The 17,996-nt window shown below is 39.3% G+C and overlaps 1 protein-coding gene across 1 annotated transcript; it reads left to right on the forward strand.

Annotated features, from left to right (window-relative positions):
* The first annotated feature begins 6,640 nt into the window (after positions 1-6,640).
* Positions 6,641-17,132, forward strand: LOC136756477 (ATP-sensitive inward rectifier potassium channel 1). Its single transcript, XM_066712328.1, has 2 exons — positions 6,641-6,768; positions 14,412-17,132. The coding sequence occupies exon 2, from the start codon at positions 14,431-14,433 to the stop codon at positions 15,580-15,582; it is 1,152 nt and encodes a 383-aa protein (XP_066568425.1). The 5' UTR covers positions 6,641-6,768; positions 14,412-14,430; the 3' UTR covers positions 15,583-17,132.
* Positions 17,133-17,996: the final 864 nt, after the last annotated feature.

Consider the following 17,996-nt stretch of genomic DNA (forward strand, 5'->3'; position numbering starts at 1 on the left):
ACTTTGCCATTAAAAACAAAACTGAATTATTTTAATGGCTGCAACAGTAATGGCTGTGTAATGGGAAAAAAAAAAAAAAAACACGGGCTCCAGTCGGACTCGGGCCGAGATTGTGATGAGCTGTCGGACAAGGGCCAGGCTGGGGTCTGAGCGTCTTGGGCCAGGGCCGGGCTAGGGCCTAGGTTTGGTTTTAAAACAATCCACTGCACCATTGGAAATTAAGCCCACTCCAACTACAATATCTCAGAAACGACCAATGTGTGTCTTAGCAAATAAGGTGGGTCAGCTGTCAAGTCGCACCCCCATCAAGTGGACAGAGGCACATCAGGAAATATTAAACCAGCTAATTGATTGTCTTTCCAACCCACCAGTATTGGGTTTTCTGATTTTACACAATATTATGTGCTACATACTGATGCCTCAGAGGAAGAGTTAAGTGCAGTGCTGTACCAATGGCAGGAGGGAAGAATGGTGATGATCGCATATGGTTCAAGGACATTGACTCCTGCAGAGAAGAATTATTGATTACATTCAGGGAAATTAGAATTCCTGGCTCTTAAATGGGCAATATGTGAACGATTCAGAGATTACTTGTAACATGCCCCCTCATATATTCATTTTTCACCATCAAGTAACATCCAGGATGAGCAAACCGTGATACCGATGGGCTGTCAAGGATGCATCAACAATCTGATCTCAGAATGTACAGAAGAGATTCAGCCTGACGTATTTAATGCCTGCATACAAAGAGTTACAACACCACAAGAGGATCCATTGCCATGGGTTTGTGTAGCTGCCATGAATACTTTACCAATTGAAGAAGGTGAGGATAATGTTCAAGCTGCCATACATAGTATTCTGAGGAAGGGAGGGAACAAGAAAATGATGCTGTTATTGGCCTGGTCCTGCAGCATTTGAAGAGAAAACAACGCCCTGATGAGGAAGAGAGGAGAAGAGAAGACTGGGATGTAGTTTCATTATTGTTACCGATCTGTCACGTATAAAGGATCACACCAAGGGCAGGATTAAATAAAAAATGTTCGTGCTGCGAGTCGCTCGCAGAAGCATTAGCGGCATGTGAATGGAAATCACGCTGCTAAACTATTGTGGTATTAAATCTAACCCAATTTGCACTGCAAAACGACCTTCTCGCAGCTCGCGAGAGAATAAAACAGCTTTCACACAGGCGCTACTAGAAAACTACACAACTGTTCTCAGTCACACTTTCATGTTTAGTTAGATGCTAGTTAGATTCTAATTTTTTATGGAAATCCCATGATGTACAGTTGTGTAGTTTGCTATTAGTGGCTGGTTAAAGTTGTAGTTAACAATACAGTGGGAGTGGTTACATTTTCGCTGCATTAAATCAATAAAATATCTGCGAGAAAACACCCTGAAAATGCTCTCGCAGCTCCTCTAGTTTTAAACACTGAAGAGCTGTCTAAAGCCTCTGCGGTTGAGGCGCAGTGAGAGAAAGCCCATCCGGCACAGGTTTGCGCAGGCGCAGCTCCAGGGTTATTCACAGCCTCCACAGCTCTGTGTGTTCAGTGGAAATAACTGATTATTGCTACAGTAACTGCAATACAGGTGTACAGAGCGGGTAACAAATTACATGTTGCACCCAACATCCACACAAATGAAATGTTGCCTATTTTTCGTGCACAGAGAGAACATATGCTGTTATTGAATGTCATTTTATATTATATTTTGTTCATCAATGTGTCAGTGTTCGTTTCGATTGTTTTTTTACGTATTTTGTCATTACTTGTTTAATTCACTCATTCGTTTATTCTGCTGTCGCTTTGTTCATTGTTCTGAAAACTATTTGATGTATTAAAAATTGTTTCCTTCTTACATCTTTTGTGGGAGTAGTGCCTACAATCGAGTAAACATTAAACCTCACACCTACTCACTACAACGTTATGCACTCACCAGTGAGAAACAGCTTATTCCAGATGGGTATATCCAACAGAAGGGCAAAGGTAATGTAAATTGTTAAAATATATCAGCCAGCAGTTCACAAGTTGAGCATACAGAGTCACTCACATCCAGATACAGCCTAGAAATCCGTGTAAGTCTCCTTTCTTACAGTGTATCTGCACCCTAGAAGCCCGTGCAGTAACGCACTCGCCGCACATTGAATGTGTATCTAATGTGTATCTAATGTATGCATTTTGTAATCGAATTTCAGACATACCAGGTTTTCAATAATTCATGCATCTCTCCCTATATGGACTGAACGCAACTTTTAAGAGACTAACACTGCATCAAGTGACTGCTGTCAAAGTGACGCAGCGGATACATTTCGGATTGGAAACAAATATAGTCTTAGAAAAATAATAACTATATGAACAGATAATCTTCTAGGCCCAGGGGGTGGTCAACATTTTGCATTTTCCCAGGCACATTATACGAAGTGGAGGTGATAACTATAGTTACATTGACACACACACACACACAGCCGGACATATCACAAGGTGTATTGTAAAGAGTATTTATGTATGGAAATACAATTTAGGCAATGGTACAAGTGTAAAAATATCTGTGTAATACGATCATATATGAATGAGGCAGCTGCCTGGGGCCCCAAGACTGAATCCACAGCATTGACCACAAGAGAAAAATCCGGAAACGTAATTCACATTGTCACAATGTTGTGGAAATGTTGTCTCTTAGCTGGGAATTGGACGCTGAATAAAAGATTTACATTGACCTGTTATTCACCCAACACACCACCCGCTAATAGATAACACATAGATATGGGCATCTGCTAATAATAATAATAATAATAATAATAATAATAATAACAACTACACAGCTGTCATCAATGAAAGCTTCGGTTTTTATTATTTTTTCTTCTACTCATATTTGTAACCGCTACGAAGTACAGGCTTGTAGTTTTGTGTCAGCCGGGACATTAATGCTGTGCATTCACAGCACGGAGCGCCAGATCACTGTGTTTCTCTGTTTTATTGGCCCATTGCTGCAGGCCCGCCCTGCTCTTCAAATTCAGAAACTGTGATTGGCTCCAGTGACTCTCGCGCTGCCGCCCACCCCGGAAGCCACGCCCACAGAGCAGGTTCCGCCCCACTCGCAGGTCCTCATATTTTAGATTTAATTCAGCGAGGAGCTGAGCTGCGAGTTTGCCTTCTGCGACTTTTTGCGCTCGCACTTTGCGAACATTTTTTATTTAATCCTGCTCCGAGAGATGGAACATATTGGTGTGGAAAAGAAAATAAATTTAATCCGAGACAGATTGTATTGGCACAGAATGCAGCAGGATGTTGAATAGTTTGTCACCAAAGAGTGTGAATGTTTAAAGAAAATGGAACCAAACAGACCAAATCGTGCACCACTCCTAAATATTCAAACAACGTATCGCTTTGAACTGGTGTCTGTTCAATTTTCTTCATTTAGAAACCTGCAAACTAGGCTATGAGTACATATTGGTCATAATAGATCATTTCACCAGATCATTTAATTAAACATCCATACTATAGACAAGGCAGGTGGCCCTGGTGGCCCTGAAGTGCAAAACACAAACACAAAAAGAAAACTGCAACTGCAAAAAGAAACACAGAATTGCAAAAAGAAAAACACAAAAAGCAGAATGCAATTTCAAAAAGAAAAACAAATACAAAAAGAGAACACAAAAACAAAAAGCAGAACGCAAAAGGAAGAACACAAATGCAAAAAGAAAAACACAAAAATAAAGTGAGAAATACAAAACGAAAAAGCAGAATACAAAAGCAAAAGGAGGAACACAAATGCAAAAAAAAAAAAAAAAAAAAAAAACACAAAACATTTTTTTATTATTATTATTATTACCGAATTGAAGCAATTCGGTAATCTAGAGTCCTACCAATAGAAAACGTGTCCCGCCTCTTCATCCCCCACCGCTGTTATGGGCAAACTACATGCCCACACAGGACTGAAGCGCTGCTCTCTGCTCTCTGCTCTCTGCTCTCTGCATGAGAGAAACACTTGATTTAAAGTATACGCATTGCTGCAGACACGGAAATCAGACAGTTCCTGGAATTACGATTATTTTGAATGTCACTGTCGCTTAATTTATTAAAAACACAAAATACAAATAATTACTCTATTGACTGTAAACTCTTTACAAGGAAGTATAATAAGAAGTGGAGGTGCACTGCATAGAGTGAAAAATGTAGGTCCTGTAGGCTAATTTAATATCTCAATCAAGACCTATATTTGTTAATATAGAATGCAAAAATACCAGCTCTGGGACCAAATCACTCTTAATAGCAGAATAAACACTGTGTAAACAGAGAGCTTAACTCAAATTCATTGCACCAATTATGTGTGTGTTTCCTGTAGTGTTTACACTGTCCTCATATGTATTAAATGTACAGGCACATACACACAGAGAGCCACATTCGCAGACATTATTGTGTGAACTGCAATGTTTTAGTGTTCACCTGATAAAATCATGAAGTTCTTCATTAATGTGAAATCACTCCTCTTATGTCTGTGTTTAGTTGTTTCTGTTAACTCACCAACACACCATGTGCATGGCACTTGCTTTAAGAAACACTTAAAGTAGGCTAACACCACTTTCTAACCTGTAATATAACCTGCATCAACACTTACACTTGAAATCAAGTATTTTTTGCATTTGTTTCTCTTTTTGCAATTGCCTTCTGCTTTTTGCAATTGTGCGTTTCTTTCTGTATTTGTGTTGTGCACTTCAGGGCCACCGTACAATACACATCTCAATCTGTTATCCATATTCATTAGCTTCAGGATACTATTCAGGATGCCAAGTAGCCTAACAAATACACATGCAATGTTCATTTTCATTACCAATTCGATATGTAAATATAGCGCATCAGAAATAGCAAGTTAACTTCACAGACTAGATTATAACAGTGGTAAATAAACAATGAAAACATTAGTTTTTATCTCACCCATTTGTTTCCCATAGACCCCATTTACTCGTTGAAAACAAAGGTGATTTTATTCTCACAAACTGAGCATGTAAAAATAACCTCACGTACTGATTCCTTAAGTATTTATGAAGTGACGCATCTAAGAACCGATTCAATTGTGCCCTTACTGACACCTACTGGCCGAACCTGAATATTGCAGTTTGCATTTCCAGCAAAATAAACTGAACATTAAATGTCCAGCACATCCCACAGATGCTCGATTGGATTGAGATCTGGGGAATTTGGAGGCCAAGTCAACACCTTGAACTCGTGATTCATCAGACCAGGCCACCTTCCTCCATTGCTCTGTGGTCCAGTTCTGATACTCACGTGCCCATTGTAGGCACTTTTGGCTGTGGACAGGGGTCAGCATGGGCACCCTGACTGGTCTGCGGCTACGCAGCCCCATATGCAACAAACTGTGATGCACTGTGTGTTCTGACACCTTTCTATCAGAACCAGCATTCACTTTTTCAGCAATTTGAGCTACAGTAGCTCGTCTGTTGGATCGGACCACACGGGCCAGCCTTCGCTCCCCACATGCATCAATGAGCCTTGGCTGCCCGTGACCCTGTCGCCAGTTCTCCGCTTTTCCTTCCTTGGACCACTTTTGATAGGTACTGACCACTGCAGACCAGGAACACCCCACAAGAGCTGCAGTTTTGGAGATGCTCTGACCCAGTCGTCTAGCCATCACAATTTGGCCCTTGTCTAAGTCGCTCAGATCCTTACGCTTGCCCATTTTTCCTGCTTCAAACACATCAACTTTGAGGACAAAATGTTCACTTGCTGCCTAATATATCCCACCCACTGACAGGTGCCATGCTAACAAGATTATCAGTGTCATTCACTTGTCACCTGTCAGTGGTCATAAAGTTATGGCTGATCGGTGTACATCTATTTAGAATTTTAGGGGGTCTATTATTCCTCTATGATTATTCCTCTATGGCAGTCTGAAAGTTGTCAGTGTCTGCAGTGAGTGCAACAGTTGTATCTATCTCTCTGTCTATCTCATAATCGTCATCAGCCTATATCAGTGCACTGCTAGATGAAGACCTACCCAAGATGTTTACATTTGCTTTACATTTACATTTCCCAACAACACTTGAGGATGAACTTAACTTCCTCTATGATTAACTTTGTTTGGTTATTTATAACTGGCATTTGTTCATCATCTTATTAATTATTAAATAAAATCCAAATAACCCTTGTATTGTTGATGAATGGACAATGACACCAGAGCCTCCTGATAGTTCTAGAATGATGTGAGCTATTTCACTCAGTTTTTTTCTTCTTAATAACAATTATTACAGTAGTAGACAACACAAATGGAGAAGCAATTGAATAAATTGCTCAAGCACATAACATCCCAATATTGTAATTACACTTTTTGCACCTGCATTCTTAGTTTATATAGATTTTTTCTCAACTTTATGTGTTTTGTGTTGATATTAAACTATCAGAGTTAGGGTCCTCTTTTACTGAAAATAGTTAATCCGATATTTATTATTATAGTCATGATCATGATGACTTTGAGCCTATATTTGATATCCTGAACAAAGGTGAAAAGAGAGGGGAAAACTGGGGGGTGGCAGGTAATAATATTATTGTTATGTGAAAGTTTGTTTTCATTTATAGTAGACGCCTCTGGAACCAGACACGTCATTTGTGAAGATATATTGTTATGAAATCCAGTTTACTTCAGTTATTTGAACTTTGCTGTTTCTGCAAACAGCCTCAGTCCTTAGGTAAAGACATTGAAACAGAGGCACTTACATTGAATTGAAACAGTGCTGTTGGCAAGATTTATTTCTGGGTAAGTTGTTGTTTTTTATTTTACATTTTAATTTAACTCATTATGGAGTACACAGTATAGAAAAGTCAGCAGATGATTGGTATATTCTAACACATTTCATGTTTTCTAGGACATTAATTTGGCTTGTATTTCATCCTCTTTTTTCAGGTACCAGACTAAATATTGTAAAGGTCTCAAAGGCCAAATAGGTTGTAAGTGAAATTATATAAAGATGAAAAGAAAGCTCATGATTATTGCAATTGATACAACAGTCTTGGCAATTCAGCAAACTATGACTCTTACAGTTTTGTGGAAGTAGTCAATATAGAAGTAATACAGGCATGACTGTTATTCATTTTATATTTATTTTTTCTCCTTGTCTATACAATAAAAACAATAGACGTGATACACCCAACAAAAGAGTAGTGAAACAATAGGCAGTTCTCGGATTAAACTGGAGGGACTGAAACGAGCTGATGAATACTTTTGGTCCCAGTATCTGCAAATTGATTCATTAACAGAAAACTTGCCTGTACAATGATGTATGCACTATATTGGGATAACTGGCAGATAGTAAAAGGTAGTGTGTTTATGGATATATATATATTTAACTTGAACGGTTTTATGATTTGTTTTTATTTACAGAGAAGAATCAGAAAAGATCAGGGGATTGTTAACTGGTAACAATAGTACCCGAGGTTTCAAGATCATTCTCACAATTAACCACAGCCAACTTCGACCGATCCCATTGCGTGTTCCCCAAACCACCTCCTGAAATTGCAGTTACAGTATGATTTTGAAGTCACAAAAGATGCTGTCACAGTAAAGGTGCTGAAAAAGTTGGGGTGTCAATCACAAAATATTCGATTTGCTCAATATTAAAATGTTCAAATGTTATATTGTATGAAAGAGTAAAGCAATTTAAATTAAATTAATAATTCTATAAAGCTGAAAACCACATTTCTGGATGATTGTACTATTCTTACCCTGATAATGTAATAATAACATTCACCAAAGCAGAGTTGGAAATATTGGTAACACTTTATAATAAAGTGCTGTGATTCCTCATTAATTAATATATGAATACCACAGGAGTAACACATCAATACTTCATGAACATCATCTGAGTTCTGATGTTGAGCACATGAACCCGCACTTACCCTAACCGCTACCCTAACCCTAAAACCTAAACCTATCTCTGTCATACATGTGATTCACATCAGATGAAATGCATGACATATGCATTTGTTTATCCTATGATATTCATATATTCATTGGTGAGGAATCCAGTGTTCGAATTGAGGGGTGGCTGGGGGGGCTGCGACACCCCATAAGAGGTAAGGGACTCCCCATAAGAGAGAAAACTTTGAACTTGGGGAGGTCCCGATATTTCATTGAATAAAAATATTAGTTTTTGTTGAAATGATTGCCCTGACACGAGACCACTTTGTCGGCTTCTTCCAATTCTCATCAGTGTTCCAGATTCGATATTTTTTAAACACGCGCACGTGGGGAGCGCGTCAATTCATCCCCGTCATGGACCTGCGCGCCTGCGCAAACTCGCAGTTTTGAGAATCAGTTTATATCAGCAACTGACACAGCAGAGCAGTAGGGGTTGTAGCATTTTGTGGTCCGAGGTCCGGACAGTGGTCCAGACCGGTCCAGATCACGTAGCGCAAACTGGGATGTTTTTTTGTTTGTTTGTTTGTTTGTTTTGTTTTCTTGGACATACCGTCAAAAACCTGTTTACTGTAAAATATGTTGTGGACATGCATATATCCAAACTACAATCATAATAATCATAAACATATAATATTACTATTATAATTATTATTAGCCCTACTGTTATAATAAGAGCAGTAGTGTGGAGTAGTGGGTTCAATCCCAAATGGGGGGCACTGCTGTTGTACCCCTGAGCAAGGTACTTTTACCTAGATTGCTCCAGGAAATGCCCAGCTGTATGAATGGGTAAATGTAAAAAAATATGTGATGTCTTGTAACAATTGTAAGTCACCCTGGATAAGTGTGTCTGCTAAGAAATTGAATAGTAATAATAATAATAATAATAATAATAATAATAATAATAATAATAATAATAATGTGTTTACTGTTATTATTCCGTATAATAACGGAATGTATGTTAACCATTAAGTAGCCTATAACTATGTGTTCATATGCATACAGTTTCCGAGGTCCGAATGGAATTACCAGTTTGCAGTAATTGTGAAGCGAGGCTTGCTGTGGTGGTAGGGAGGGACGACTAGTCCGTTTTGAGCGGTGACAACTACTTTAAAGTATTGTAAGTGCCGTATTATTAATGTTGGAAAAGCATATGTGTAAGAGTTCTGTTACCCCATACACAAACTTTTTTTTCCTCAATGTATACATTGATTTTAAAGGAATTCCAATAATTCAGTCATATATACTACACCTAATTAGGACAGTTGGCTGCGTTAGTAGGCTACTTAAAAAAAAGCACTCATGTATTTGCTGGTACAGTGGTTAAGAAAGACTGCTGCAACCCTGGACATCTGGCTCCAATTCCACAAAGTGGGGTGTTATTTCTAGTGGAGAAAACTGCCGTTTTCAAAAAGATCAACCTTTGCGCTTCAACACTAGGGGTGAAACAGATTGAAATAAAGAACAAACCGCTGATCACGAATCAGGTGTCATAAGACAAGACCACAGTAACTGATACGTACTAAGCGGTTTTATTACGGCACTAGCGACAACGTAGCGTCTGAGCCCAGTTGAGTACTTGGAACGAATACAATGAGCAGCCCTCTACAAAGTGAATACACAGGCTATACCTGTTGCCGTAAAGTAAGCAATGTACATTTAATGCTTACTTTCAACTGACTATTCAAAACTGAACATAAAAATCATACTCTTATAAACAAACCGATTCCCCTGGACGCAATTATTTTCCAGGGCAAATTATACTACACAGAAAGATTACAGATTGTAATTGGTACCTATTTTCTCTACTAAAAGTGACACTGCAGCTCAGCTACATTATTCAACGCAATTATGGATATGATCAAAGTAACATTTTAATAAAATACTATCGCAGCATGTTCATTATTCATTGCAGAATTCCTTAAAAAGAAACTCATCAGCCTTCTTCTGTAAAAAAAAAAAAAAGAAATGCTTTAATTGCAGGTTGCGGTTTTTGGGGTTTATTTGCATACAGTTGACGTTTTCTAGATATTATAGTGGCTAATTTTACTGTTGCATACAGCATTTGATTTTGTACTTTAAAGAGTGCAGTCATGGCTGATGATGATGATGTTTTGCCCAGTGCTGACGCGTAGTTACCTCCTTGTTTTCACGGGGACGGCAAAGGCAAGGAGACCTTTTCCCTTTGGACGATGCAATTGCAGCTCGCTGTGAAAGCCTGCGATGATTCTCATAACTGTGAGTTAGCGGCCTTTCTTCCCACTCGCATAGTGGAGAGGCATTAGCATATTGGGTTTCACTGACCCCATTGGTGCAGAAAAATTATAGACTATAGAAAAAATGAATTCTGTGTTTGGCAGGCAACAATATCTGACACTATTTCAGATCTTTGTTAATGCACATCCTAGACTGCCTAAATAAGCACTTGAGGTTTATGTAACTGAAATTACACGCCTTGTGCAAGATGCCTAGGCTATGGTGAAGCTGCTATTAAAATTGAGAGATTAAGACATTTTGTGGGTGGTCTAGACCCTGTATTACAAGCCAAATGCCATGAACATGGTACTTCCACACTGGAAGAGACCCTGACTATAGCCAGTCAATGGGAGTAAAGAGCAGATGATAATACCAAACTTTACAATTTCTCAGGGAGTGATTACTACAGTACCAACAGTCTCATCAGCAGCCATTGGCCACATACAGCCAGGTGCTTCTTCAATGTCAAGTCTTTCAACCACTACTTCTGATAAACATCTGATTAAAGTAATAGAGGGCTTAACAGTTAATTTGGCCAAACTAAAAATGGAGGTTAAACAACTACGACATGAATAAGAACATTTAAAGCGCTCATATACCCCCACCAGCAGTGCACAGAAGGCAAGTAGGACTGATGCTTATGCTCCAGGTTTCAGCTCTGCACAACACCCCAGAGAGCCTTCACCACGTACTTCTACCAGCGTGGCAAATCGCCTACTCGTTCACCAACCAGTTCACGATATCCACACTACAAGCACAATCCGTCTGGATCCCCAGGATATGGTAGCAGACACCACACTCGCCATTCTTCACCGTATAGCGGAAGCAAACATGTTCTTCCTGATTATAACAATCAATATACTGATGTGACACAGCAGAAAAGTTTCTCCACACTTAGTTACCAGCGTCCGGCAGACTCATCATCATCATAACTCATACAAACCTGACCAACAGTATCATGCACATCGCCAGCCTCACCCCAGCATCCTCCACATTCTCAGCACCATGTCAACAGTCCCAGATGCCACTTCTGTGAGGGTGTACATTTTCAGTCTGATGACAGTCATTTCCCTGGTAGGCATGATTAGATGATACTGCAGGCCAGGTGCCAGCTATAGTAGAAACTGTGGCCTCTCCCAGTCAAACTCCACCTACTCGTATGGGTGAGATGGCTAATTACATGACAGTATATATACCTGCCATACTTGAAGACACTTTCAATATATGTATTCCTTAACACTGGCTCTGACACTTCACTCAAAACAGAGAAACTGCGCATGTCTATTCTCTCCTTAAAGAGCAGTGCCCGGTTGCATAAAACAACTTAAGTGAATTTCACCCTTAGTTTTCTGGGTGAAACTGTTAACTGTTAATTAAGTTTAAGTGTGTTGCATAAAACAACTTAAGTTACATTTCTTAAGGGGAAGTTAAGAAATCCTGCATACTTGATTTGTTAGCAGATCACTTAAGTGGACCACGCAAAAACGACTAAAGTGTAATTTTCATAAGGGGGGTTCCGCCGCCGTTTTTTTCCGGTGTAAGAGGGGGGGATCCACGCCGACCATGGGGGTCAGAGAGTGAGGATTCTTTGGATACACTGTATGGTGCTGAAGAACTAGTGAACTAAAAACGAAATGCCTGCCTTGCGCCCTATGCCTGCCGGGATCGGCTCCGGCTTCCCCGCGACCCTCACCACGATAAGCGGTTTCAAAGATGGATGGATGGATGGACACGGACTCGACCTATACTAGACCTTTTCCTTGTATTGGACTCGAACTATTCTTGACGAGTCATTATCATTACTACGTTATTTTAGCACAATCTTGTATTCCTTTCCAAAGTATAATGCTAAATACATATCAAACATGAAGACTCGGTCTGGTCAGGCTGTTCGAGTAGGCTATTGCTGCAGACCCGGAGACATTGGAATGTGGGAGGAGTAACTGTCAATCATTTTGTATGCAGCCAATCACTTTACCGGAAATGCTTGTCAATCACTTTTTATGCGACCAATCACCTGCAGACGATACTTGTCAGTCATTTTTTATGCGGACACTCACACACTGTTGCCAGATTGGGGGATTTTTAAGAGCCCAGGGGAAAATGTGGGGGCAACATTTGTATGGGAGAAATGTTGGGAAATTTAGGGGTTTGGCACTGTTGATTTCCAAACCCCGGACCTCACTTGTATGTGACATACAATTATGATAAAGATGCACATTACATGACACTCGCTTTTTCAAATTCATTTTGTATTATTATTATTTTTAAAAAGCATTAGCTTTGTTAAGACAGAAGTTAACTTTCTTAAGTCGGGATGCATATGATGACCTGTAACTAACCGGTTAGCTAACATTAAACTTGTGAACGTTACTTTTGATTATAATTAAATATTATACAGTAAAAGATGCACATGACACCACACTCGTTATTTTTTATTTTATTTTTATTTTACATTGGCCATCTGTTTTCTATATTTACATTAGTTATTGTTGCCATTAACTGAGCAATGCACCGTGCATGGTAATTGCTTTAGGAAACAGCATTTTGTTTGTCCTATCAAACTAACCTTGCCTAAAGCTAACTTCGATTGCTCTCTCTCATATATATATGCGATTGGCCGCATACAAAATGACTGATAAGTATCTTCTAGCATCAAAAATGACTGACTAATATCTTCTGCAGATGATTGGCTGCACAAAACGTGACTGACAAGCATTTCCGGTAAAGTGATTGGCTGCATACAATATGATTAACAGTTACTCCTCCCATATTCCAATGTCTCCAGGTCTGCATCCATGTGGCTGTTCGGCCGCCAGCCAATTTATAGGACTGTTTGTGTTAGAGAGAGAGAGAGAGAGAGAGAGAGAGAGAGAGAGAGAGAGAGAGAGAGATGGGTTTAAGAGAAAAGGTTGTTGACTGTAGTGAGAGACAGTGGAATATACAAGATACCCTAATCGTAAAATTGAGTGACGTCATTTCGGAGTCCTTTCTTCATCATCCGCGCTTACACAATGTAAAAGCGTCATGTATATAACGAACTGCAGTAAAAGCAGGGGAATTATTCAGGTGTAGTACCGAGGGTATTATTATTTATATATTTATTCATATTGAATCCAGAATTATATCAAAAAGGAAAACAACACAACATTATTTCATATAATTATTCGTATTAGTGTTTTCTAGTGGGTGCAGTTGTTTCTTATGTAGATAATATCTATGGTAGCTTCTGATAAGGGATGACCAATTATTTAAATCACAACCAATAATACATCACACCAAAACAACAGCATTAGCCATTCTAAAGGTCACTGTCAAGGTCATGAAATTAGCTTACTTTCATTATTCACAGATTCTGAATCATACTGGATTCTTGATTCTGCCCACTCTCTTGCTCTTCAAAATCATCTGGCACTTCCATCAAACTCATTAAAACCTCCTCTGCTGTAAAAACATTTCTTCCTCTCATTCTGGAGCTTTGTGTAGTGTCAGCCATTTTGACTTAAATGCTATATGAATGCTGTATGAAGGCTCTACCCATGCAGCATTGTTCAGGGCTAGAAGGGCGTAAATGCACTTATGCCTCTCTGGCTCTGAACAAAACATTTTTTTTAAGTTAGGTCTTTAAGGTTCTGTTGTTTTATTCTAAATTGGTCTTGATGTCAGTTGTGTCATTTTGGCACTGAATAGATATCATCAAGAGCTTTAATTTGATATATGAGTTCTATATTCGCCCCAAAATGTGACACTCCTCTGGCTCCAAGCCCTTGATTTGGCATTGTGTGATACCTTAAAATTAGTCAACACCTGTTTATTAAATATAAATTGTATGTCTATTATTAAACAGTAGCATGAAAATAGGTAATTCTGTAGTTCATCTAAGTGAAATTAGTATCTTGTAAAACGTTAATTTAAGGTGGGACTCTCTGAAATTGCTGAACTATTAAAATAACAATCAATAACACTTCCATATATTTAAAAGGCAATTAAAAAAAGCAAATGAACAGGATATATACGGATACATTTACTGGAGCAATCCAATCCCGAGTCACAGAACATTAATGTTTAATTGACTGCTAAGGCTGCAAATGGTTAAAATGATCTTGACAGATTTAGTAGAAATTTTAAGGATGTCATTGGGAATGACATTTTTATTTCTTTCAAGTTTAGGATTCTTTTTGTCATTCATTACACACAAATCTTAAATGTTTCTGTTTTGTATTTCTTAGATCAGGACCTGAACTGAAGATGTTCCAGTTCTTCCAGAAACACACACTCAAACACCAGGAAGAAAGCCAGATCAGGAGGGCCAGACTGGTGTCCAAGGATGGGCACTGCAATATAGAGTACAGTAACATGAAGTACCACAAACACTTGGCCTTCTTAATGGACTTCTGGACCACGTGCGTAGAGTTACGTTGGCGCTATGTCCTCTTCTTCTTTGGTGGCTCCATCTTGCTTAGCTGGTTCATCTTCGGGCTGCTCTATTATGTTGTTGCAATGAACAACGGGGACCTCTTAATGCAAAACCCCTCTAGTGATCACATCCCTTGCATACTCAACATCAATACACTAAACGACGCTTACCTCTTCTCTTTGGAGACCCAGATGACTGTTGGATATGGTTACAGACTCCCAATGGATACTTGTGCAACAGGGATCAGCCTGTTTACTTTCCACTGCATTGTGACACCTCTCCTCATGTCAATGATCTGTGGAGTTATCGTAGCCAAGATTTTAATGCCCAAGAAAAGAGCTAAGACTGTCTCCTTCAGCCAGACTGCAGTCATCAGCAAGCAGGGAGACAAGCTGTGCCTTCTTCTCCGGTTGGCCAACCTGAGGAAGACTCTTCTCATCGGGAGCCAGATTTACGGTAAGCTCTTTAGGACCTCCGTTACTCCTGAAGGGGAAACTGTCATCTTGGATCAAGTGAACATTGACTTCATGGTAGATGCTGGTAAAGACAATCTATTCTTCGTTTGTCCTCTGACTCTGTGCCACATCATTGACAAGAGCAGTCCCTTCTTTGAGATGTCTGTGGACACGCTCCACAAGCAGGACTTTGAGTTGGTGGTCTTCTTGGATAGTACAACTGAATCCACCAGCTCCAGCTGCCAAGTACGGACATCCTTCATTCAGAGCGAGATCCAGTGGGGCTACACCTTCCTCCCCATCATCTCTCGATCCAAGGAAGGCAAGTACAGGGTGGACTTCTCCAACTTCAACAAGACCAAACAGGTGACCACTCCACACTGTGCCTACTGCTTCTACAATGAGGATGCACACCTGCCACAGGAAATCAAAGGAAGGGAAAACCAGGGTTTCGAGGGGATTGAAACCAATGACTCAACTGACATAACAAACGTGAAGCCCAGGATCCAAAGGAAAGGACTGAAGTGAATGTGATGCCTCACGTGAATCTTTACTGCAGTAGACCATAGCTCTGGTACCTTATCAAACTGAAGTATTCCAGGACACAAATGATCACACACGAAGAAAATAAATTAGCTTTTCATAGGTATCTTAGCTGAAATTCACAAGAAAGTTATTTGTATCTAAAGTCCAGGTGTTGCTCGGAAAACAGTGAGAAAGGCCTCCATGTTTCTTAATTCCAAAATGAAACACACAAAAAAAGTTACTAAGTAACCTTGACAGCTGGTGTAATCTTGATTGATTGATTCAATTCTTTATGAGCTGCAGAGAAATAACAGAGTTTGATAAAGATTTATTATTCAGCTGGGTGCTTATTTACTGGTATGAATATAAATGTTTAAACAATTAATGTTAATACTGATCATTAAAATAATAATGAATAACTAAAACTATACCTCTGTTGACTTATGCACCACATTCCATTTAATCAAAACAGATACATATTTATAGAATATATACATATTTTTGTAAATTATATTTTAACTCGATTTTCTAACTCTGAACAGGAATGGGTGATTTATTTCATTATTCTTGTCAGCAGAAAATTAGAAACGTACCTAATTCATCTTGAATGTTGACTGGTAAGAGAACATAAGTAGAACATAAAAAAAGTTTACAAACGAGAGGAGGTCATTCGACCAATCGTGCTCATTTGGTGTCCATTAATAACTAAGTGATCCAAGGATCCTATCCAGTCTATTTTTAAATTTTCCCAAATTTTCAGCTTCAACCACATCACTGGGGAGTTTGTTCCAGACAACTATCTGTGTGAAGAAGTGTCTCCTGTTTTCTGTCTTGAATGCCTTGAAGCGGAATTTCCATTTGTGTCCCCAGGTCTGTGTGTCCCTGCTGGTCTGGAAAAGCTCCTCTGGTTTGAAGTGGTCGATGCCTTTCATGAATTTGAAAACTTGAATCAAGTCCCCACGTAGTCTCCTCTGTTCCAGGGTGAAAAGGTTCAGTTCCCTCAGTCTCTCAGTAGGACATTCCCTTCAGACCTGGAATAAGTCTGGTTGCTCTCCTCTGAACTGCCTCTAGAGCAGCGATATCTTTCTTGAAGTGTGGAGCCCAGAACTGTCCACAGTATCCAGATGAGCTCTAACTAGTGCATTGTACAGTCTGAACATTACTGCCCTTGTTTTAAATTCAACACTTTTGACAATATACCCTAGCATTCCGTTTGCCTTTTTTATTGCTTCCCCACATTGTTTGGATGGAGAAAGTGAGGAGTCCACATAGACTCCTAGATCTTTCTCAAGCATTACTTCATCTAGTTCTATTCCTCCCATAGTGTAATTATAGTGGACATTTGTGTTGCGTGCATGTAATACCTTGCACTTGTCCACACTGAATTTCATCTGCCAGGTGTCGGCCCTGGTACCTGTCACAATTGCTCTCCCGTGCTCCTGTTTGGAGTAATTATTAATCGACTCCCTAAATCAATGACTATTCTGCAATGCATGTAAGATGATCCTTTTCTGTATAATAATAATAATAATAATAAAAACATTTAAGGATAATTTGTGTGTTGGTAGTACATTTTTTCTCACCCAAATAGTTGTAAGGAGCATAAAAGTGCAAGTGTAAATTACTTAAAGGTTATGAAAATGTTAAAGTTTATGTCATGCTAAATGTCAAGCAACACACAACTTTGATATTACACACAAAAAATTATTGTAATACTGCCACAATTGAAAGGGTCCTCTTTTACTGTCACACACAGACCCAGGTTAAGACATTGTGTGGCCCTAAGCTATGAACAGTTTGAGGCCGCTCTTTACACAGAAAAAAAGAAAAACAAAATGCAACCATCAATACAACCACAATACCAGGGCTGCACGGCCTATGAGCCCCACACTGGCAAGACCACTGTAATGTTATTAAGTCATTACACACACTTAAGGGCACAACCAACAAATGACAGTAACTCAGACATTTGGTCACGTGCGTGTAGCACAGATTTCTGTGGTTCTGTGCAGATCTGCGGAATCCCAGCGCTCTGTGGAGCCGCGCAGAACTGCAGAAATGTGTGCTACACTAGCACGACAATTGAGATTCTTGTGAGGTCTATGTAAAGCATTATGAATATCCGACTCACTGATGATGTTATGTTAGTGGATCCTTTTCCTGCTTTTCTTTGAAGCAAACTCACTGATGGTGAAATCCCTCTGATGCACCAGATCATATTCAATAGACAAAGTCAAGTGGTTAAACTGCAGTTCACCCATTGAGGTCCTAAGTTTATTTTGATCAGACCCAGCTTGGAAAAAGACCTCTCACCTCTTGGATTGGTGATGGGTAAAGTCAAATATATTCTGAAAGCAATATCCACATTATGGTATGGCATTCCTTATCCTTAAGTAAAATTAACATATTCCGTGGCA

Source organism: Amia ocellicauda, chromosome 1 (genome assembly GCF_036373705.1).
Source record: "Amia ocellicauda isolate fAmiCal2 chromosome 1, fAmiCal2.hap1, whole genome shotgun sequence".
Lineage (NCBI taxonomy): Eukaryota > Metazoa > Chordata > Actinopteri > Amiiformes > Amiidae > Amia > Amia ocellicauda.